The sequence below is a fragment of the Aphelocoma coerulescens genome, chromosome 5, assembly GCF_041296385.1.
Source record: "Aphelocoma coerulescens isolate FSJ_1873_10779 chromosome 5, UR_Acoe_1.0, whole genome shotgun sequence".
NCBI classification, from domain to species: Eukaryota; Metazoa; Chordata; class Aves; order Passeriformes; family Corvidae; genus Aphelocoma; species Aphelocoma coerulescens.
Genome location: NC_091019.1, coordinates 58430092 through 58453334, shown reverse-complemented (window position 1 = coordinate 58453334; position 23243 = coordinate 58430092). Strand labels below are relative to the sequence as shown.

The 23243-nt window shown below is 41.8% G+C and overlaps 1 protein-coding gene across 7 annotated transcripts in view; it reads right to left on the bottom strand.

Moving 5' to 3' along the window:
• Positions 1 to 23243, bottom strand: part of KIF26A (kinesin family member 26A) — a 102530-nt gene that overhangs the window by 38419 nt on the left and 40868 nt on the right. For all 7 annotated transcript variants that reach the window (XM_069018406.1, XM_069018404.1, XM_069018409.1 and 4 more), the window contains one exon: positions 12831 to 12997. In XM_069018406.1, the coding sequence (XP_068874507.1) occupies positions 12831 to 12997 (167 nt within the window). The remainder of the gene's footprint in view (positions 1 to 12830; positions 12998 to 23243) is intronic.

Below are 23243 nucleotides of genomic sequence, written 5' to 3'. Positions count from 1 at the left end.
GAGAAAACTGGGAATGTCTAAATACATCATGAAGGTTTGGAAGGGACAGGCACCATCTGTATTTCTAGAGTAAATTTTGTCCAAGGAGCCACTTATAAAGCATATGATAAACCTCGAGGGTATGGTCTCTTCCTCCCCCGAGCTTCCTAGGTTCCTGCGATGGATGTACAACTTCTGGAGGACACAAACGCTTTCCCCACTTTGTACCATTACACAAGTTCTGCATCAAACCTTTGTTTGCTTTGCTGTCCCAGCAATGTTGCTGAGAAGCACTGCCAGGAAGAACAAACAATTAATGTTCCTTATTTCTGTGTTTCGACTTCCTCAATAAATAATTCGTTCATCTGGATCACAATGCACAGCCTCAAACAATGGCATTTTTATAATGGGTGAGGGTAATGAAGTTTCAATAGAAGCCCATTATTCTGAAACGTTCCAAAATGTCAAACCACATCTAATACTGCAAGGATGTTACCTCACCAACACTGTGAGAGCAAGTATCTCCAATTTGAGGCAAAGTTCATGTGTTGCCTCATGCACATAGCATAATCTTGCAATTCAGACTTGAATTTCAGCTTCTCACTTTGACCTTGTAATTTTCTCTTACTATCTCTTATTAAAATCAAGGCAGAAATAAAAATCAGCAGTGTTGACATATTAGGAACATCATCGTCTCACAGTTTTTTACTAGATGGTTTCTTAACAACTCTTACTCTTAGAAAATTCATATCTCATGTCTCCCATTCCTTATTTTCCCCTCACCTCACCAGGAGACATGCAGAGCAGCTTATTTCCTTCTCCTGAGGCAGCTGTTACCTGGATGAAAACCACTACCACACCCCAGCCCATCTTCTCTTTTCAAATTAAGAAGTCCTAATCCTTCCAACCTCTCCTCACAGGTCAGGTTTCCTTGATTTCTGACCATCCTTGTTGCTTGCCCCCAACTCTATTCACAACTTCACAAAGTATGGAATCAAGGCTTTGTGCATCAGTAAGCAATAATCAAGGCTCACCTGAACTCAGGCACAGTACAGAAACGCCAGGCAAAGCCACTTTGGGATAAACTCAAAACAACCTCCAGAAGATGACAAGCTAAAACAAACCTGAAAGATACTCCTGACATCAGAAGAGCTCCCTCATGCTGTAGAGACTCTACTCAGCTATCTTTTATTAATTTAACAGAAGCAACCAATCTGGCCCATCTTCAAGCATTCAAGCAATTTGCAGGTATCCAAGAAGGAATTTTCACTACACTTCTCTGTAATTTTTCTCCAAGTTTAAGGAACACCAAAGGGCAGATCCTTACAAGCACTGACCGTTGCACTCCAACCACTTTTACTGCTCTCCCAAACCAGCAGCTTCTGAGGTTACTGCTAGAAAATTGTCTTGGGTAATGTCAGCTCCATGTTCTCCTCAGCTTGTAGATTTAAGACACTTTTCTATCCAAAGAACATTGCTTCAGCAGCCAGGACCAATGTTCAGGAACTGACTTTTAGATATATTTCATATATATATATATATACTCTAATAATAACAGCTAGTCACAGCAGCCTGCCACATACCATTTCCAGCTCTGCTCACTAATGATGTTAAACAAAGCAAGAGCAGACGAACATATTGCTGCACTTCCCCACTCGCTGTTTACAACTGTACCATATGACAAACTGCTGAAAACCTGTGTAGGTTAATCTTTAAGTAAGCAAGACTGTCAACACCTAATACAGAAATATGTCAGTTCCTGGGCTGCACACTGCACAGATAGCTATGTACTGAAAATACAGCTACCTGAATGCCAGCAATATTTTCCCACTCTGTTTCATGAGCTAACTGAGCTAAAGCAGGCAGAACCACATCAATCTAAGCACGCTCCTTAGGCAAAAAAAAAGTTGGACTTATTTGCCAGCAAGACATAGAGGCATGAAACAGTCAGGTTGAGCAAAACAGAATTCTAGTCTCATTTGTGTTCTGTCAAGAAAAAGTAAGAAAGACATTTTTAAAACTACAAAGTAATGAAACAATGGTGCTAACTAGCCCTTCACTACTGAAGTAACACTTAAGTCGATTACTTAAAATTTTGCTTTGCAGTATCAGCTCCTGGTGTACAAAAATCATTCTGCTCATTCAGGCTGCTCCAGGGAAGAGGTAGACGTATTTGCAAGTGGAAAAGATGAGAGATAAAACATATGGCATGGCTAACAAGGGTTCATCTGAAGCACTAGGCTCAGACAAATATCTGACAGGAAAGAAAAGGGCTGAAAGAGGGAGAAATCCAGTATTTCCCTGCTCCTGATTGCATATAGCAGTCTGAATACAAGTTGGCATCTGTGAGTATAATTCCTTCTTTGCAATAAAAGCTCTGAGGTGGGCTACATTTTCCTCTTACCTTCCTTTGACCCAACACACCATCCCCACAGACATACCTTTTTCATCAATTCCACCTCCCTCAGCTCCATATTTTATTGCACATCTAGAAAATCCACAGAGGATCCATTCCCACTTCAGCTGGGTTTTATTTCAGATGCTTAGTCAAAGGCTTGACACCTCTATTGCCAAGCAAACAACTTCTCACGGGGGCATTTACTTATTCCTACTGTTAGTGAGTTAAATGGTCACTGACAGCACTAAATGATGCAGTGGAAATCATCCAAGTACAGAAGTGGTATGCCTACACAATAAGTATTTTTAAACAGAGGAGGGACACATGGGCTTCTAAACCCAGGGTTACTATGATTTATTTAACTGACATCAGTGCTGAAGTGATACTTCTCAGAGGTGTAACAGGCTGATACTGCAGCACCCTTTAAAATAACACTTAGTGGGAAAATTTGAGATGCATGTTTTTCCATCACTGCAGATGGAGAGATCTGACTATTTCTGACCCAAAGATGGTAAGTTCAAATTTCAGTAGAAATGAGCAACTCCTAAAGTCTTGCTTGAGACACATCATTAAACGATATTCTGAAGCTTGCCCTGAAGTCCAGCAAGCTTCACTAATAACATTTAGATTAGATTCATTATATGCTGATTAACATCCATTGAATCCTTTACTCCATAGGGCAAGTGCTTCATAATAAGCAAGCTCCAACACTGAGGACACAAAAAGCCAAACAAAGCAGAAAGCAAACCCAATAGCAGCACTAAGTGATGATGAGTGAGATACTGGCTAAGCTCTTTGAAATGTCCTGCCAAAAAAAAATCTTTCATCCTCCAGCGGGAGGGATGAAGGAAGTTTTAGAAAGCCAAAATTCAGTATTTCATAGAGAATTTAAAAGTAGCATCACAGTAATCCTGCTACTTTATCAACTGGTCAAGCACTGCAGCTATACTGCTGATGCATTATTTTGGCTTGACATTTTATTTTTGTCACAAATGATAATGTGGGATGTCTTATTCTGCGACAAGCACAAGCAAGCAAAGCTGTTTAGCTCAAAAAAGAGACAGTGACACTTCAAAGTCCATCTGCCCAGCAAACCACATCCTGCACACCATAAACTGAGTTTCAGAGTGACTCCAAGTTAGCCATGGAAACTCAATATTCAATTAACTATCAGTCTGATTGAAAACTATTTCCCCTGCTAAGTCTGCCTGTCTTAATGATGTTATTACGATAGTTAAGTATGTTACTGGAAGAGGCTGAAAGTCACTAATAAATTTGTAAAACAGGTGCAAACTGTCAAATTACATCCCCACAGGAAAGTCACCATTATCATTTTACCTATGGAATGCTCCGTTCCCACTGCAGAAAAACCACCAGTGCAGCTGCCACTGCTGCCAAGCTGAGGAGCCCCAAATAACGGAGTCAGAGCAAGCGCTGGTGTTCAGGAGTCCAGGAACCAAAAAAGCAGGCAGACTGGGAGGGCTGGGCTGAGGGGGAGGCAGAAGTGCTCCTCTTGACAAGCTAGGAAGGGCAGAAAGAAGGGAAAAAGCCAAGGGGAAAGAGAGACTCTGGTAGCTAGGCAGCAGTGAGATTCCATACGCTCAGGAAAACAGAATAATCAAGTGCATTCAGCTACAGAGGAAGGAGAAAATAAAGAAAGGATCATATAGAAAAAAAAATTAAGGGAAAAAATATTAAATCCAGGCAAGCAGAAGATCCAGGAGAGGACAAAGTAAGAAGTAGTATCTGCATGACTCCAATCAAGTACTTCAGACTTTTTCCTAGTTTAAAACCCGCTGACCCCCATATACCCCCACAAATAAATTCCAACTTGGGTAGCTCTGAAGACATAGATTCTCCCCTACTTGTAGGAACATCTGTTTTATATTAGTCTTCTTTTCTCTCCCTCATGGGCATCCAGAATGCCTCAGAATATAGAGCTAACCCAATACCCAACCACTGTCTGCACTGAACCACCTACACCAGCCCAAGAAGTCACCACATCTCCTGGGGGGGGCTGCCTCTGCTGCTCCAGAACCTCTTGTATGATCATTCATCAAGGCATTCAGGGCTGAAAAAAATCAGCCCTCCTCAGGGATGGCCTCAAACAATAAAGATCTTTAAGGTATTCAGTCAGCAGAAAACACTGGAAGTGCTTTGTTGTGCCCCAATTCTGCTTTTGCTCTCAAGCTGGAGTTAAGACCTAGAACACCCTCTCCAAAATCCTGACCTCGTCATGAGGTCCCCACATTACTAGATCCTATTTTTCCCCTCTTCCTCTGTCTCTTCCTTTTCATATTTCCTGCCAATCTGGTTGGCACCAGGTTCCCTCCTTTCTTTATCCTGCCACCTCCTGCACAGCCCAACCTGCTCCCACACAAGTGCTACAGCCTGTGCTATCCAACGGAGGCTTCTCCTTCCAAAAATCTCCCTGACACTGCTGTCTTCCACGATCTCTCCATGGTTCACACAATGATCCCTAACACTCTACACAGGAGTTTCATCTTCCAAGGCAATGACTCACAGATGCCCAGTTCTGCTTCATCTGGTCACCTCCCAGTTCCCTCTGAGGCTTTGTCAAATCCTCACCACGGGCTCTCCACCTTGGCTGATCATTCAGTGCCTCACCCCTCTAAATCAACAGGCATACCCTGACCACAGATCTGTCAGCCTTCAAAACATTTTCATGCTTTCTATAGTGGTCTAACTCAGCACTACTCATTTCCAAACTCTACCTTCCCTCTCCTCTCAACTACTCCAATTTCTTCACCTCTCCCTTTGCTGAACTACAGCTCAGTGTCTCATCTCTGCCCTGTCAGTCTCACAGTGTCACAGATGAGCTGCTCCTAGCAGGGAGCCTGGCTCACCACACGCCGGTAATGCAGTGTGTAAATGCATGATGCTGTATTAGCAGTGATACCAGTAATGATGTTCTGCTGTTAAACACGCTGTCCTGAGAGTCACTTGTGCTTCCAAGAACAAAGCCTAATAAATTCAGGCTTATCTCCTAATTTATCCTCCTCACGGGCGAACATGAAATGGGATATACCTAAAGCATACATTCTTTGTTTGTCCTTAATTATAGGCAGTATTATGCTGCCACAGCAACTAGGAAAGCCTAAGCTGCCCTAAGTGATACAAGATACTGCACAAAGCCTCACACCCTGCCCCATCTCCTGTCCCTGCACCATGCTGTGCTACGTGCAGGTCACGTTTGCTCTCCAGGGACGGGGAGCAGCCACATTCCAGCAGCGTGGCATGGCACCAGCGAGACGAGGCAAGCCTCTGGTGACACCTGCTCCCTTTCCATTTGCACATCTGCATGAGAGCTGTCTTGCTCTCCCTGGCTCCATGCAGAGAGGAAAAGGAGGACAGGAGGGCATACCCCTCTCCAGCCCCCTGCAGTGGAGAAGACACTGCAGGGATCAGGCTGTTCCAGCCTTCTAAATCCAGAGCAGGGAGTCATTAAGGAGAAAACATTAATTATGTATCTGGCTGCCCCTGAAACAGCTGGATGCTCCACTTCATCTGCACATCCATAGCTCTGCCTCAAGCCACAAATTTCTCAGCCACTGTTCCTAAGCAGTGACCAAATGGTAGCAAGAGGAAGTGGGGCATTTTGGGGCACTTAACAAAGAAGGGATGGTGCACTGAGAGGCTGCTGGGCTGCATTAATGCCAGCAAGCCATCACATCCCTGAGGAGCCCTGCAACTCCTGGCATATTGCTATGGCACTGTGAAATAGGGCCAAACCAGGCATGGCTTTTGGATGTACCTGCCAGCAAAGCAGCCCCAACTGGGAAGGGCTTGTACCCCACTTTCTGAGGTAACTAGTTCAAATTAAATTTTCCCACATCACATCAACACAGGATTTCTTGGGTGTGGGTTATGCTTACTGAGGAAGCCTTAACAAGTGACTCTGCTTCTTCTCTTGACCCATGATTCATCAAGAATTTACAGTGGTTACCTGCAGCTATAGCAGAGACTTCTGTTTCAACCTCACAGGCTAACTTAACTGTCACAGGTCAGCACAAAAATCTCTAACTCGGGATCCAATGAATCACATGTTTTCTTCACCTTTTAATGAACTACTACTTATGCATAACCCTGTTATTTGTATTATCTGTCAAAGAGATTTCATTTGTGCCAGCTCCACACAAAGCTAGGATACCCGTGCATCCCAGCAGGGTACTGGGCAGAAGTTTACAGCTATTAAATACAGGGAACTGTGAACTACATTATGAGCTTACCAGAAATATAATTCTTGCTTTTAACAGGACAGAGAATGACAGGCTGAAGTGATTTACCTACAAATATCTTAAACATGGCAACTTATTTAAAAAATTATGTTTCTTTTTTTTTTTTTTCTTTTTTTCCCCTGCATTAAATTCTGAAAGTATTGATAGTCATGGAATAATCAGGTTTAACAGGTTAGCAGTAATATATGCCTCAAGTGTTCCTAATACATCATAATCTTCTTTCACAGAATTTGCATCACTGTCAAACTGAACTACTGATTTTCAGTTGATGCTTTTAACATGTTTCTATGGTTACTTTCCAAGGTCGCACCAGAGAAGCCTGAACAGCAGTTCAGAAAGACAAAAGACATTTTGCATCCTTCACTATAGTAAATAATTTATGAAAGTTAAGGCATCCTCAAGGAAAAAAAAATCATAAAAGAATTGGTTCTGAGGTTATTTTCTTTGCAACAGTCTGAAGCACAGCAAAATCAATATCTCTACAAAAGCTTTCAAGATGAGACTATTTGACTAATGTTCCATATGGTACAAAATGCTAAAGAACACATCCTAAGTTTAGATCTATATGCACAAGCCTACATGAACTGCATGAATGGACTTTAAAGCAAAAAGTAGACATCTAATTTGCTGCTATCAGCTTCATCTTCTAAATCAGGCACTAGGCATTGTCTCAGTATTCTAAATTTTAAAAATGCAAAAATAAAACTGAAAAAAATGAAGTAAAACCAGTAATGACAGGCTTTATTATTTCCACTATTTTTCATTCAAAGCCACACAGATTTCATCTGTCCCCTAAATGTTACAGATTTTGACTAGTAGTAATGAAAGCCTGTACAAAAAATATCTGAATTCTCTGCCTACCACTACACTAGATCAGAGTTTATTGTAACTAATTGAAGAGTCTAAGGCTTGGAACAAAAACACATTAGTCATTTAGTGGTTGTGCTAATATTGCTATGCCTTTCCTGCAGTTTCATTAGATACAGACTGCTTCAATACCCTAATCATATGCTCAGTCACAGCACAATCAGGACACAGAGTACTGACAAGCTGTCCCACCATGCCTAAAGCTGATAAGGTGTCTGCTCTATGAGTAACCTCAATTATTGACTATATTTTATGGTCAATCTAATGACCAAATGCTTATCAGTGAACCATCAGGTGCCTGTAATAGGATAGTGACCCTTAGTTTATATGTACCATTACTGCTCATTAGTGAATAATTAGATTCTTTAATCCAAATTCACAGGCATTAAAATATGATGGAATATCCTGACTCTATAAAGAGACAATTATGCTTATTTTAACTCTTCAGATGTTCAATTACATTATTCAGAGATTGTATTTTTTGTTAAGAAAATCTGCTTGCAAAAAGCATATCATGTGCAATGTTTTATATCATGCCCAAATTGACACAGCTTTCCCAAACATGCAGGAGGATGAGGAGAGTGGAAAGATAATGGGTGTGATTCACCACTGTGATTCTCCAGATTTATTATCTTAAATGGTTTTAATCTAGCAAAGCCCAGCAACACTGAAAATAATTAGAAACCTGAAAACCAGTGAGTGCTATGTTTGGAAGACTAACTTCTAAAACAAAAGCAGGTGGATACAAGGGAAGGGAGTTGCAACTATAAAGTTATTTCCCCTCTTCAAAGGCAGCAGTTCCACAGCAGCAAGTGCAACCCTGTAAGCAAACCAGTTTGAAAAGATCAACATCAAACAAGATGAGAATTTTAGAAGAGGGACAGATTGTCTTCTGCTCAACATCACTCAGGGTTGCCTACTTAGACACCTATTTTCTTCTAAACAGCTTTGATTCCTCCTCACTGCCCTGCCACAGCTCAAATCTTCCTTCCAGCTTGTGCACTGAGGGCAGGTAGTCCTGCTCTCCAAACACCACACCCCCACCCAGCTGCACAGGCACTGCTGCCACCACTGTCACCAGCCACCAACAGGCAGAAATGGCACGTTAATGGTGACAGCTTCGATTTATTGGGGGTCTTGATTCTCCTCCCAAGGGAGTGGTATTTTCTTTTTTGTCAGATAGCCCATTAACCTCTTCCCAAGTGCATGCCCATTCTCCTCCTCGCTGCCCTTCTCCTGCCTGCTCTTGGAAACACCATTTCTTCTCTTCCCCAGCTGTTCACGTGACAAGAAAACCCAACTTTGTTATAAAGCTTATTAGAGCTTTATAACAAAATATGACAATATTTACTTAGCTGCAAGCATAACCCACAGAAGGGTCCTACAACTATCTCACCTATTTTCCCTTAGTAATATAAAGTTTGTTCAGGTTCCTTATACAAAAACACCACCTGGAAACTGGTATAAAGTGTGGAGCACTAGGCAAGGCACAGTGCATGCCACACCAAGGGACAAAGCCAGTTGCATTCTTAAATCTGAAGAATGCAAGAATAAACTTCTCCTCTTGAATTGTAAGGGTGAACTGGGAGTCTCTTCACAGCCATCCATGAACATGAGCTGTGCTTTTTGCCCTGGCTTTCTCATTCTGTCAGTGACCTACTGAGAAGCTCCATTTTCTGCTAAATCCTCTGGTCCTCTGGTAACACGACCACTGAGTAATGTCTGGCAATTTGCTTGCGTGACACAGTCAGATGTTAATCAAAGCTTTCCTCCTTCTGTGACAGATCACAGTGAGGAAAAAAGCTTAAAACTGATTTAATTTCTTAATACGCTTCTGTCTGCTGTCTTTAATATTTGGCTTTGATTTCAAATACTTAGTGCTTCTCTGCATTTCTTGGTAATGAATAAAATACTTTTTTTTTTAAGCAGAACATAATTAAGCTTGAAGAAATTAAATATGACATTCAAATGAGAAAGAGCTTTGGATGAATATGTAGATTTGGACTGCACATATGCTTAACAAAATCAATGCATTCCTTGCAAAGAATATCTTAAAGATACTCATTTTAATCATGGGTACCTCTTATCACCAGGTATCCTTTTTGTTGCATCTCTTATCTACTATTTTCCAGGTGAGGACATGAACTCTCTTTACTGTCTTTTGAGTTTGTGACCTTACAAACACACAAAACTCTGATTCTCATCAAGGAACAAACTGGAGTAAAAAAACAAAACAACCAACCAAAAAAATCCTGCACAGATCTCCCTTCTCAGGCAGAAAACAGTCCACAAGCAAGAGTATAATGGTGTTATTTCAGCAAATAGAGACTCCAGTTTTAATGTGAAAAAGGCATTTATATGTGGCCAGGAAACCATGTCACAGGTAATTGTGCTAGGACCTGTACAAACACAGTGAATGCTGTTTCATGAAAAATAAGATTGGAATCCTTTATTCATGTGAAAAAAAAAAATCTCTATCTAGTGATGCTGTCGCTCAGGAAATCACAGTTGCAGTTTCCACAAGCACCCTATGAAGGCTTTGTCTTCCAAAGTAACTAACCCTGCACCCAAATAAACTGGACATCAACATATATGCATATTTTTGCCTAGCTAGTTTATTCCTAAGGCAAAACAGCCCTTTTAACAAGACAAAGTTTTAACCATGGATCTTTTTACAAAAGGCTCACGTAAGAAGATGAAGGTCCTCAGTAGACTTGGTCAAAGAGAGGCCAATGATTTGCAAAAAATAAATATGTATGTGTGTGTCTGTGTGATTGTCAATATATTAACTGCATTTATTCCAGTAGAGAACAAGAACAAAATGTACCAGGCTCTGCATAACATGAGTAACACACTGGCCTTGCTATGAAGTTCAGATTTTAAGTGGCTGAGGAGTTGCAGTATGGAAAAAATCAGCAAATATAATGAACAGGGACTACAGCAGAACACTACAGCCATGACTCTTCTTTCATCTCCAGGTGCTTCCTGAGAGGATTAGCTGAACAGAGAGATGGAGGAGAGAGAAGTGAGTGCTGCTGCAAAAGAGTCAAGGCAGGGGTGACCTTCTTCCTCAACACATTCAAGGCTGGATGGTGCAAAGAGAAGCAGGCAGGACTGGACAGGCTGAAGCAAAGAAGCTTGATAGCCCACCAGTACTGAACAAAACCCCCCAAAGCGGTGATATCCTAATTCTTTGTGGTCCCTGGATAAGCCATTTCTGCCAGTATCTGTGTTGTTTCTCACTCATCCTTGTTGAGTGTTTCCTCCTCTTCCTCTCCCCTCCCACTGAGAGGACTGCATGGCTTGAGGGTGAGAGACTGCATGGCATGAAAACTTTGACCCATTACAGTCCCAATGGCAGAAGAGTCAGAAGAGAAGGAGCAATGGGAGAGTGAGCCTCTCCTGAGTTTAATGCCAAAGCTGGGGCAGCAGCCTGGCCAGGACTTTGCACCCACCTGAGAAACTGCTCAACCTATTTGCAAGTGCCAGGGATCAGTGATGGATCTCTCTCCCCCAGTCTTTGTGAGATTTTTTTCCCTGTGTTTCAACAACAACAGAATGAGAAAAGAAGTGCTTTGTGCACAAAAATTTCCATCAGCTCTGTCCTTCAGTTAAAAGATTCAAGAGAATCAATTTTGAATATAGGAAACATGGGTAGGGAATAAGCAGCGTACTAATGGGGTTTTAAAATGTTTTAGCTAGCACAGAGCTGCTAAAGCTATAAAAGTCTGATTCACTCAAGGCAAAGACAGATTCATGAGATGCAATTAGGGCCTGATCCAGCATACAATGATGTCATTTGCAATCTTGCTGCTGACTTCAAGGATCTTTGAATTAAGCCAATGACAATCACTTAACAATAAAAAAAAAAAAATTAAAAAAATTTAAAAAAAAAAAAAAAAAAAAAAAAAAGAGTTTTACTGACCAGTGACAAAAGCATCACTGAGAGAAAATATTTTGGGTCTTATTTTAGACTATTAGGCACTGGTTTCTTTCTCTTAGTTTCAAGGAAGGTATTTTATTTTCTGGCTTCCCCAGCAAAAGGGACAAATCTTTGCATTTGCTTATGACATACAGATTAACACTGAAATAAATCCAAAGTAGATTAAGCTAAAATCTCACTGTTCATACCCACAGTATGAAATACAGTAATGAAAGCTGTGCTGCAGTCCAATCTAGATCTTTTGGAAAGGATGTGTCTGTCCTTGCTTAGGTAACTAAACAAGAAAGGAGACATCTGAGCTTCTCCCCTTACCTTTCCTCTCCACTCCCACTGATTTCAGAGACCTATTCTTGAACGAAACAAATCATTCCTGCAGGAAACCATCTATTTCTCTGTGTTGACTTTAAACCCACAGCACAGAGACAATCCACTAACTTACACACAGTGCTCTTGGGGCAGTCATTTCCCAACCTCTTGTGCACAGACAGATTGTGATATGCAGGGATTTGACAAATCAAATCATGTTCTTTTTAAAAAACAGAACTTGGAAAGTTGAGCTCCTGAGGTCAGATTGTAACTTATAGTAAACATCATTTATTTAATGGGACAAAACATGTTAAAGACCAATGAAAAGGAAACAATACAATTACCATTGTGATTACATTCTAAGACAGATTCTTGGTGCATAAATTTTACTTTAGTGCCATTCACAGACATACGTTTTTCAATATTGTCTCAAAATATGTTCAGTTGTGAATTAAAAATGGAGTTGGAATGCAAGTACAAAGCCCTGAATTTTGTTCTTTTAAATACCATCTGCTTGACAGCGTATTGCATTTAATCAACAGTGCTAATTACAACAAACATCCAAACAAAACTAACATATCATTTTTGTTATAAGACACAAGAATGGAAAAAAAAGATTGTTCTGGGCTACTGCTAAAAAAAGAATGTCAAACTGTTTTAACTGTTGCTACCAACTATGGAAAAGCTTTTATTTGGACACATAGGCCATACTACTGAATAAAAATGTAACTTTTTTTTTATTTTGATCTGAGTGAAAAAGACTTGTTACTTCAGCTTTTGCTCCAAGGAAACCTACAGAATAGAGCAGACTTGCGGCGGAGATGGCCATTAAGGACCAGACAAAGCCCAAAATGTATTTTTTTGGGTTTTGGTCAACTTTGGTTCCAAGTCTCCAGAGAGAAAATCGGGACATCCCCATCCCATCCCTGCTCTCCAGTGGAAGCAGAAAGCCACAGTCACGACCAGGTGACCAACTCCACCCCTCATCAACCAGCACCATGGCAAAGACTGAACAGCATTTCCCAACTGTTTGAAGACCCACAAGCAGTTATGGAAACCAGAAAGGAGGAAGAACTACCTTATGAAGAAGGAAGCTGCAGCCGAGGTACCTGCTGAGACCCCGGCTGGAGCCACCACGCTCTGGGAGGCCGCCGTGCCGCCGGCTCCCGCAGGGTCGGAGTTGTGCTGCCCTGAGCTGATCTGAACACTGGGAACATCTCGGCCACTTTCTGGTGCTGCTTCTGCCTGATAAAAGTAAAGACATACATACAGGTTAGTACACTTTAACACATGCCCGTGACAGGGAAAAATCTCATGCAGCTCTTCCAAAGAGTGTCTTTGCAAGGGTGAAGGCAAAGATCAGCGGCAGGTGAGGAGTGATACAGGTGGACAACTGTACCACAGTAGGTTCAGCAACAGAGAAAGTAAAAAGCATGAAGGCAGCAGAGGAGCAGAAAAACACGGAGAACCTTTGTGAGGAGTAATGCACAGTTAAATAGTTTGACAGGCATGAAGAAATGGAAAACGGTAAGCAGAACCCTTTTGTTTTACAGTGTTATTTGGGAGCTGGCAGAACTGTTTATCTGGTTCAGTTATGACTGTCAGGAATTATTTCTCAGTGGCACATCACCTACAAGACCTATCTGTTTAAGAGGAACTAACCAAACAGTCACACTTGTAGTATCTTTCCACATGAATAACCCCAAGAACTGAATAAAAGAAAATTGATTTTCTTAGAAACATCTATACAGCCCTGGTTTTCAGTATTATTTTTCTTAGCAGCATAAATGTACAACACTTTTCTCCTGCAAACCGTTCCAGTGGAAGAACAGGAGTGACTGGAGATGCATCTTCTCCAGCATAAAGCATTTGCAGTATCTGAGACACAGTTTGGAGTGGGGCAATTGTTTTGAGAGTTTGCCAAAATATCAGACATCTGTATTGTGAAATTGTGTCAGGTCTATATCTTCATGTTTAGGCGACCAACTCTTTCAAGTACTGAGTTCAATTAAGCGCCATCAGTCAAATGCTCCTTGACAGTGCTGGGAAGGCTCCTTTTCAGAAGAACCTGCTCTGTGTCTAGGAGTCCTGAAGATTTAATTAAAGATGACACCACAATAAATATTTGTCAAAAGAGTTAATTGCTTCATGTATGATAATATATGATGTTTCTGTCATCTGAAATACTACTTTGACATTTCCAACTAATTAGCTAAAATAGATTCCAGGAAAGGAGACAGCCTTGTAATTAAGCACAAGCACAATTAGGTACTTCCTGGGATGCCACCAAATTTTAGATTTTGAGCTGCCATAGATCATGTTTTACTACTACAGATATGCAGACATGGTAACAGGGCATTCCCAGTTACATACACACCCTCAATTTTCTCATACACTGACAATACAAACAGAGATTTTCTCATGAGAACTGAGGCAACCCGGTTATTAGGTACCAAGGAAAAAAACTCTGCCAACCAAGTAGGGCTCAACTGGTGCATGAAAGCCTGTCTGGAGTTTCATCTGAACTCAGTCCTATAGGTTGAGTGCTATACTCCCAGTTCCCAACAAAGTCAACAAGAAGAAAGTGCACCCAGCTCTTCTGAAGGTCTGCTCTTTCAAGATTAATACTATTATCAGTATTATGGAGTGGCTGACTAATGCTTTACTATAGAATGCTATACAGAAAAGTACTTTTATGGAGATCACCTAAGAGATCTGAGACTAAGACACAAAATAATATTCATGCAGATAAACTTAATCCTAGTGAAGCTACTCATGCTAGAAGCCAAACTGGAAACTTTGAACAACCCTCTGCAAAACCCTTCACTTTGTAATACAGAAATCTCATGAGATCAGATTTCTTTGTGATGAAAGCAGAAAGACCAAGCACTGCTAGAGGTCAAGACTGGCACAAAGAAATGGTGTGGCAGGAAAAAGTGCTTTAAAAAGGGAGTTTGTCTGTCTACCCTATCCATGATCTACTGGCAATGACAGCCAGGAACAGAAAAGCTTGGAAAAGGATCAGATCCACTCGTGGTTAACTGCTTATAACTAAGTGATGGAGTAATGAACCTTGAGGGGGTCGATACAGCAGGTATTGGATCATTAACGCACTGAAGCAACAAATGTGTGTCTTGACCTATACCAGTCACAGAAATATTATGGCATGTGGAACAACATGTAGATGGGTAAAATCCAGTGTGACGTCTGAACTTCAGGGTTACATGAACTGGCAGCAAGTGGAGCTTATACGGATTTAGCAATTTACAAACTAAAAAAAATCTACACCACAACCTCTGGAGCCAGCACAAGGAGCCTACAGTGGCACACCAGGAACAGCCCTGCTCAGCAGCAGTGCCATGATGGCCAGCGAGAGGAGGACACCCAACCCCACAACCACTGGAAGGATAACATCTGTGTCTGAATACTCCTCCACATTCTGTCAGGAAGACAACCATAACCCTCTGCCACACAAGCTGCTGTCTCAGATTAAAAATTACAGGCTCAAGTCGAATTCCCAAGACATATTTTTCCACTCACTTTCAACAGGGGCTATACTAGACAAGAGACCTTGACTCAAAGAAAATTGCATTTAAGCAAAATTTGGAAAAAAAGACAGGAGCAGTAATGTGTTTCTAACTAATCAGACTAATTAATGCATAATCCAAATGATGGCATGATCTAAAGCTAAATATGAAATCTGTACAGTTAGCACAAAACTTTATTGAATTTTACAGCAAAGTGCAACAGACTTGTAAGAAGTGACTGGAATCTGTTAACAGATCAATTCCTGTAAAGACTATTCACACTTAACAAAAATACAAGCCATGTGTAACACACATTCCTTTTACACCACTTTTTTATTTCTATGAGAAGTTAAAAGCCTACATTTCTAAGAGACCAATGATTGTGGACATATAAGGCATGTAACTTGAAATATCCAAATCAAACCTGATATTTCAGATGGCAGATGGTTAATATACTTTCCAAATCAACATATCTAAGTTGGATAAATTGCCATTCCCACATTAGGCACATTTGAAAACTCAAACTGTAATTTCTGCTTCTCTAAGTTTTATTCTCAGCTCTGTGCGAGCACAAAAAGAGGATGACGGGAAGCCAATGAGAAGGCACTGATTCTTATAAAGGAAGAAAAAGTGAAGGTATACAAGATAAAATCATCAGAAGACTACTGCAGAAGACAACCAGTATAATTTTCATTGTCTTCAACTCCCCAGTTAATATTAAATACAGAGGTAACATTAGTTTTGCTGCATGGTGAGACACTGAAAAACCACAAAAGTTCTTCCAAGTTTAAGATTCATTTCAAGGACTGCTTGCACCATCCAAAGTGGCAGGATTTTCCAGCACAGCCACATTCAGCTCTCCCTGAGAAGCTACATCTCACAGGAGATGAGGAAGGCCCACGTATGAGGAAATTTGTCAGGTCCAGGTCATTTACCCTGAGGCAAGAAAACTAAAGACAAGTAATGGGACATTCCCAGGCCTGGACACTCCAGTTTGCCACACCACAAAAAAAAAGAAAAAAGGGGCTTTTTTTTCCCCCCTCTAAACTAAATGCAGGCATTATTCCATGCACCTCCCTCATCTCAACAAGTACTTTTCTGAGGACTGTGTGTGGAAAACAGAATTCTTTGGAGGAATGTGAGCAACTTTTGACTTTTTCAAGCGTGCAAGTCTGCACAGAGAGAAGCCTCCAGACTGCAGCTGAGAGGGAACTGTGCTTCTCCATTTACTGAATTTTCATAAATCATTAATGATCAAATGCAGAAAGCACAACCTTGTCACTATAAAGTGTTACAGACTGCACTGAATATTTAAAATGTCATAGGGCTCCACATCCAGAGAGTAATGTTTGTTTCAATTTTCTAAGAAAATGTTTGCTGTACAAAAGCCATTGGAAAAAAAAACAAAAACCCTCTGGAAAGAAGCTAAATCTCAAAGGAAGGATTTCCAAAACTGCTCTATAGGACCCCTTCCATCTACTCTCTCCAAAACCACATGAAAACTGGCACCAGTAAGAGCACAGCAAGGACAACATTTGAAAATGTCAAACTAAGCATTTTACATGTGCAGGAATGAGCAATGTCTTGGTGCTTCACGTCAGTGCCTGTGTCATGGACAGGAGGGTTTTGGGACCAGGTCCCAGTGCCCATCCTGAGGACATGGGAGCCAAGTTAGCCATGCTGCATTCCGAGCTGGCAGCATCCACACACACAGCTGAAGTTGGCAGGGCCACCACAAGAAGTTACAGCTTGAGTTGTTCCCAGTTAAGAGAGCCAAAGGCTGGGGGACAGGGCAGGATGAGATGGAGGTGACCTGACATCCTCAGGGTACGGAGGTGGAGGTGTGCTGAGCAGAACAGGGGCATCCCCTGTCCCATCTCTGACTCCCAGCACACAGGCTCACTGCTGTGACTAGATGGCAGGAAACATCTGCCCAGGCTTAAGCAAGTCAGACTAGTCCAAAATTACACTATAAAGAAGTTGGCCCTAGATGAAATTTCCAGATACACAGGACTCTGTCAGGCCACTACCATCCAAAGGCCAATTACAATTCTAACAGCTCTTCATGCATTTGAAGTGCAAAGCCAAAAACTAAGCCATATTTTTTCCAGATTTCTGAGTATTTCCATTCTCTGGACATTGACCTTTGTCCAAAGAATGTCCAGGAATCCTAAAAATCCAAGCTAGGTCATGCCACTTGGTCTCTGAAACACATGCAAAATATGTATCCGGTGACAGGCAAGTAAAACATGGGACTATAAAAACCTACAGAAAAACAGATCAGTCCCAGGATAATACTGTCATGGCAAAAGAAAACCAGAAGGTTGATAGAGCTGCAAAAGAGTATCGAGAACAGAATCACTAAAGAGGAAATGAAGAAAATTAGAAGAACCTCTACGAGTCTGACACACATCTGTTTATCAGAATCACAACTCAATACAATTTATTTTACTTCAAAAAGTTGGTCCCATAATGGAAGCACTCAACAGGGCCGTGCAGGTGAAGCTCTAACTGCTCTGGTACAGCCCGAGTCTGTACTGGTGATTCCCCCCCCCCCCGCTTTTCTAAGTTTTTTTACCCCTTTTTGACTAGCAGGCAGACAGAGAATTTAGAGAACTCACTTTAACTTACTACTTTCCCCTTTCTGACTAGAACGTCCTAGAACGTCACAGTCAATTAAACTGTAAAAACTGCTTGATGTAATGATTTTGTAATATATTAAATCTACTGTTTATATATGATAAAACAGTAATTTTCCGCCTAAATGATTCATGCAAAGACTCTTATGACCTACTACCACTGACTGGAACAAACGTGACGTAAATCTCGAGCTGGATAATGCTCCCACTATAAACCCTTCTTTTCCATAAGCGTGGGTAAGTCCTGCATGCGTCTCCTGTGAGAAATCTCTCCTCCTGCCTGACGAGCATTACGTGAAGTTTACAGGGCAGCATATGCCAGGCTGAAGTGAAACGTGTTCTGGATAAACTTTTTACTGCCATTTGACATTGTTTCTGCCAGGGCTCATTATAAAATAAGTAGGGCATTTTATAACTACAATACACTACTGTAGTCATTTATAACCTGCAGCTGCAATGTGGTAACAAGAATGCCGAAACCTGTAGTTTCAGACTTTTATATGCATCTCGTGTTCAATGTAAATCAAATGCAGAGCATAATATCCCTTCTCTGAAAAAAGGTTTTTCAGCTACAAGAGTTGCTAATGCCTGGCTTATCATCAATCTCTGAAGATGAGGCAGAAGGAGAAAAATTATAGAGAAGTAGAATTAAATAGAAATAGGAGGCCCATCTGCTGTCACAGACTGGAAAGTAATATAGGCGATCCAAAGACAACCTCAGAGTGCTTGCTTTTTGAAATAATATCTGAATTACTAAAGAGGTTTAAGGTTTGTATCTTTACCACCAAAAATCATCAGCAGTCTGTGCTTCTTCATCTTTTTGGGCAGGGCCCACACCCAGCTACATCCAGCCCTGGTATCCTTGGCAGTACAAGGATGGGGAATCAGCAGCTTCTCCCTTCTGACCAAAGGCTTTTGATCTCAATCTGACCCAGATCTCTCCTAAACCATGCTCCTTGGTCCTTGAGAAATTTATTAGGGTTTTGGGCAGGCCTCATCCTATAAAATGAAGCGTCAGTCATTCCTTATTTTGGATTGAGAATGTGGGCAACCCCTGCAGGCAGGGCTCTGGTAGTGCAAAGATGTCAGCAGACAGTGACTGACCAATTCCTTCACTTCGGCTACTCAGGATACCAACAGCCACAGAGACAGCAAGCAATGTCCTTTTTCCTTTCCTTCTTCACAGCTATCTGACCGACTGTCACATGAACAGCACCCTCCTACCTGCACATGTAATCCCACCACCTGAAAAGTCAGGAGGTCATGAAATGAGCTACCAACAAGGACATAGATCCTGCTACACATTAACACTCTCAAAACAGAATTTTTCATGTGCAGTGGATTTAAAACAGCCAGCCTAGAGGAACTGTTTTTTCTAATGCCTCTAGGCAAGCAAGCATCAGAAAGTGTTGCCCAGAGCCCTCCCTGTTGACATGTATTACGATAGTTACAGCCTCCAAAGCCAAAAAACATGTCTGTGTACTGCTCTGGGTATTTATTCAAATGGACAAATATACAATTGAATCCCTGCTTTTTGTCAAAGGTTGATACGAGCAAGCAAAGGAATTTATTAACAGGATCATAATAATGCAAATTTCTGTCATTTCAGGATTGGGTTTCCTACAAGATGACAAATGCTTTTCCATTAGGACTGACTTCCATGGGCCAGATGTGTTTCTAACAGCCACTAAACACAGGAGACAGAGCTCTGAATTGGGAGAACTTGTGCCACCTTCCTGACTCAACAACAGAACTTCTCCATGATTTGGGCAACTCAACCAAAATCTCACCATATGTTGATTACTCTCTATTCAGCAAAAGAAATTACCATATTCCCAATTTCATTATAATCACTGTATTGTTACAATGATTGACATACAATGTCATCAAATAAAGCAAAGGTGGACAGAGATTGTCATAGCTGATTACTATCTCAATCACACTTGAACTGCTTATATACTAGATGTGGCTGCTTTAAAAAGAACATCCCTTGGGATCAATTTGCCTGACAGATACCACATGGAAGGCACCCTTCACTAGCAGCTCACCCGACGAGGTACAAGCCCTCATTACCTGAAGGGAAAACTGGCTCTTTATTACATCCATATTTAGAGACCAAAGCTCAATACAGGCAAGCTCATGAAGCAGCATTAAGTTTGCAAAGACAAGGACAACTGTGATCACTGGAATCATTGTTGAAGGACACGGAGGTCCCAACTTAGGGATAGAGCTGTGCAGATGACACTCTTTTCTTGTGGGTGTTTCTGCTGACCTGCTCTTTTCTCCCAGTGTTGGGGCCATGTAACCCAAACATGATTCACCATGACTAGAGTGAAATCTGCAAGCCTGCAGATGTCCCAAAGCTCTTTCAAGTAACCAAATGGCAATAATAAGGAATCCCAGAATAAATTCCTAAGTGTGACTGGGCAAAGACATGTCAGGTGAGATTTGACATAGATAATACTACATATATGGGGAAAAACAACCTAAATGACTCCTCAGCAATGCTGAACTCAAAACTTGCAGCTATGACTTGGAAGATCTAAGGGTCATTGACAGTTCCTCTAAATCAAGATGTAGCAGCAGCCAAAAAAAAACCCAGCAAGCAAATTCTGGATATCACAAGGCAGGGCACAAAGAACAAGGAAAGTGTCCACATAATGAGCACCACATATTGAGTCCTAGTGCTGCATCTCAAGACAGGTGAGTGGAATAAGAGAAATTACAGAGACAAGCAAGTAAATGGTCAAGATAAAGCAGCTGCCCCAGGAGGAGAGATGATGGAGGCTGGGACTCTTGCTTGGAGAAGGGAAGACTGAGGACAGCCTGACTGAGGTTTACAAAGTCATGGAGGTGCTGAATAAACTGAGTGAAAGTGAAATACTTCTTTGCACTGGGCTAGTGAACTCATGGAACCTGCTGGAACAAAGAAGGCTGTGGAGCTAGAGAGTGTCTCAGGGTCAGAGAGGGTTTGGATAAATTCCTGAACAGCAGGTCCCTAAACAGATCCTAAAGGGAACAGACAGGTATGTGTCCCTGTGAATACTCCAACTGAGCATGCTGGGGAGTATAAGAAGACTGGAGAAAGCAGCCAGGCTCCACAGCTCTGCCTAAATACCATTTCCAGCTTCACTGCTGGAGACAGCCCTGGGCTAGACAGGCTGCAGCTGAGACTCAGCAGGACATTACTAATGTTCTTATCATTCCCATTCCATCTTTTCACGAGAATCTTAGCTTAACCAATAACAGGAGGTTGTGCTGTTCCCATATCCCCCATGAGTACTTCAGAGTCATCTGTAGATGCTGACGAGACTCAAGGGGATGCCCACACAGCTACTGCGCATGAACAAACTAAACCTAGACCATTCCCAAGCCAGGCATCACAAGGACCACTCTCCCCTTCTTCATCCTTCCACTGCCACCTGCCCCCTAAAACAGCCAACTGCCTTGCACAACTTCATCACCTTCTTTTTTGAGAAGCAGAACCGGGACAGTTCTGAATGGCAGATCCATTATCTTTGCCCAACAACACCAAAACCACAGCAATGGACTCGTGCCTACAACACCTTTCAAATGCTCCCTTCAGATAAGGTATCAGAAAAGAACAAACCCATCCAGATTTGAAATAGCAGCAGCTATGCAAATGCAGAGGAATTAACTCAGCTGTCTCTTCCCAGGCTAAACAGGCCCAGCTCCCTCAGCCTTTTCTCATAAGAGAGATGCTCCAGTCCCCTTTATCATCTTCACAGCCCCTCCATGGGACCCTCTCCAGGAGCTCTGTGTCTTTCTTAAACAGAGGAGCCCAGAACTGGACATAGCACTCCAGATGTGGCCTCAGCCATGGCTGAGCAGGTGTCCAGCATCATCCCCCTCGACCTGCTGGCAATCCTCTTCCTAATGCAGCCCTGAATACCACTGGCCTTCTTGTTCACAAGGGCACTGCTGGCTCGTGGTTAACTTCTTGTCTACCAGGACTCCCAGAGCTGCTTTCCAGTAGGTCAGCCCCCAGTCTGTGCTGTTACATGGGGTTAGCCCTCCTCAGGTGCAGGACCTTGCACTTGTCTTGGTTGAATTTCAATATGTTCCTCTCTGCCCACATCTCCAGCCTGTCCAGGTCTTGCTGAATGGCAGCATAGCACTTTGGGGTACCAGCCATTCCTCCTCAGCGAACTTCCCAAGGCTGCACTCTGTCCCTTCATCCAGGGCATTGATGAATAATATGAACTACACTGGAATCAGCACAGAACCCTGGGGAACACCACCGGCTTCAGGGCTCCAAGTAGACTCTTCATCACTGACCACAACCAAGGTCCAGCACAGCACCTCTTCTCAATGGCCCTTCCGTCATTTGGAGAAGAAAATTATCATCAACACATTCCAGAAACCTCCTAGATTGCTTATGCCCTGCTGTGTTGTCCCTCCAAAAGGTATCAAGGTGGTTGAAGTCCCTCAGGGGGACCAGGACTTCTGAACATGAGGTTGTTCCTATCTGTCTTTGGAGAACCGCATCCACTCAGTCTTCCTGATTGGGCAGCCCACTCTCTACAATGTCACTGGGAAATTACCTCATCGTAGTTTTGAAGTTCTATTTATAAGTCTAATAATCCCATCATTGATTACAGTGACTGTATTCAAATTATAAATCCATTAGCTGCTCAACAATGAAATAAAATCAATAATGCACGTAAATGGGGAAAAAGGAAGTTAAATTCATACATTAACGTCACTTGAAGTAGCACTATTTTATGCACCATCTCTAACAAAACTGTGTCACATCATTAGCAATAATGTGAAAAATCTTTTTCAATTAACAGAGCTGATTTGATGCAATGTTCACTAAAGTGGCAATCCATTCCATTAAACACATACATATGAAATGCTTGAAATATCTATGAACTCTCTCCATACATCATAAATTCTCTCCTAAGTGCTGAAACACAAAAATAGATACATCATTTTCTATGAATGCTTTTTAAACCTCCTGTCAGAAGCTACCAGGCAGGGCACTTCAGTGATTCTAGTTGCAAGTAACAAAGAGCACCAATTTTTGCCCCATGCTCAGCCGCTCATGCCAGGATGCTTCCAGCAGGAGATGCTTTCAGCAATGCACATACTGTGCACAGGTCAACCATCTTAAGGCCCACAACCTCAACATGCCATCACTCCAGTAAACAGCCTACTGAGAAAATGTCAAACTCAAAGCACTTCCCAAACGAAAAAGAGATGCTCAAATTCTATTTTAACACAAGCAGGACAGCTGGGCAATCCTACCTGCATCCAGCTGGGTAAATCAGTTCCTTTCATGTTCTATACAGACACCACTGC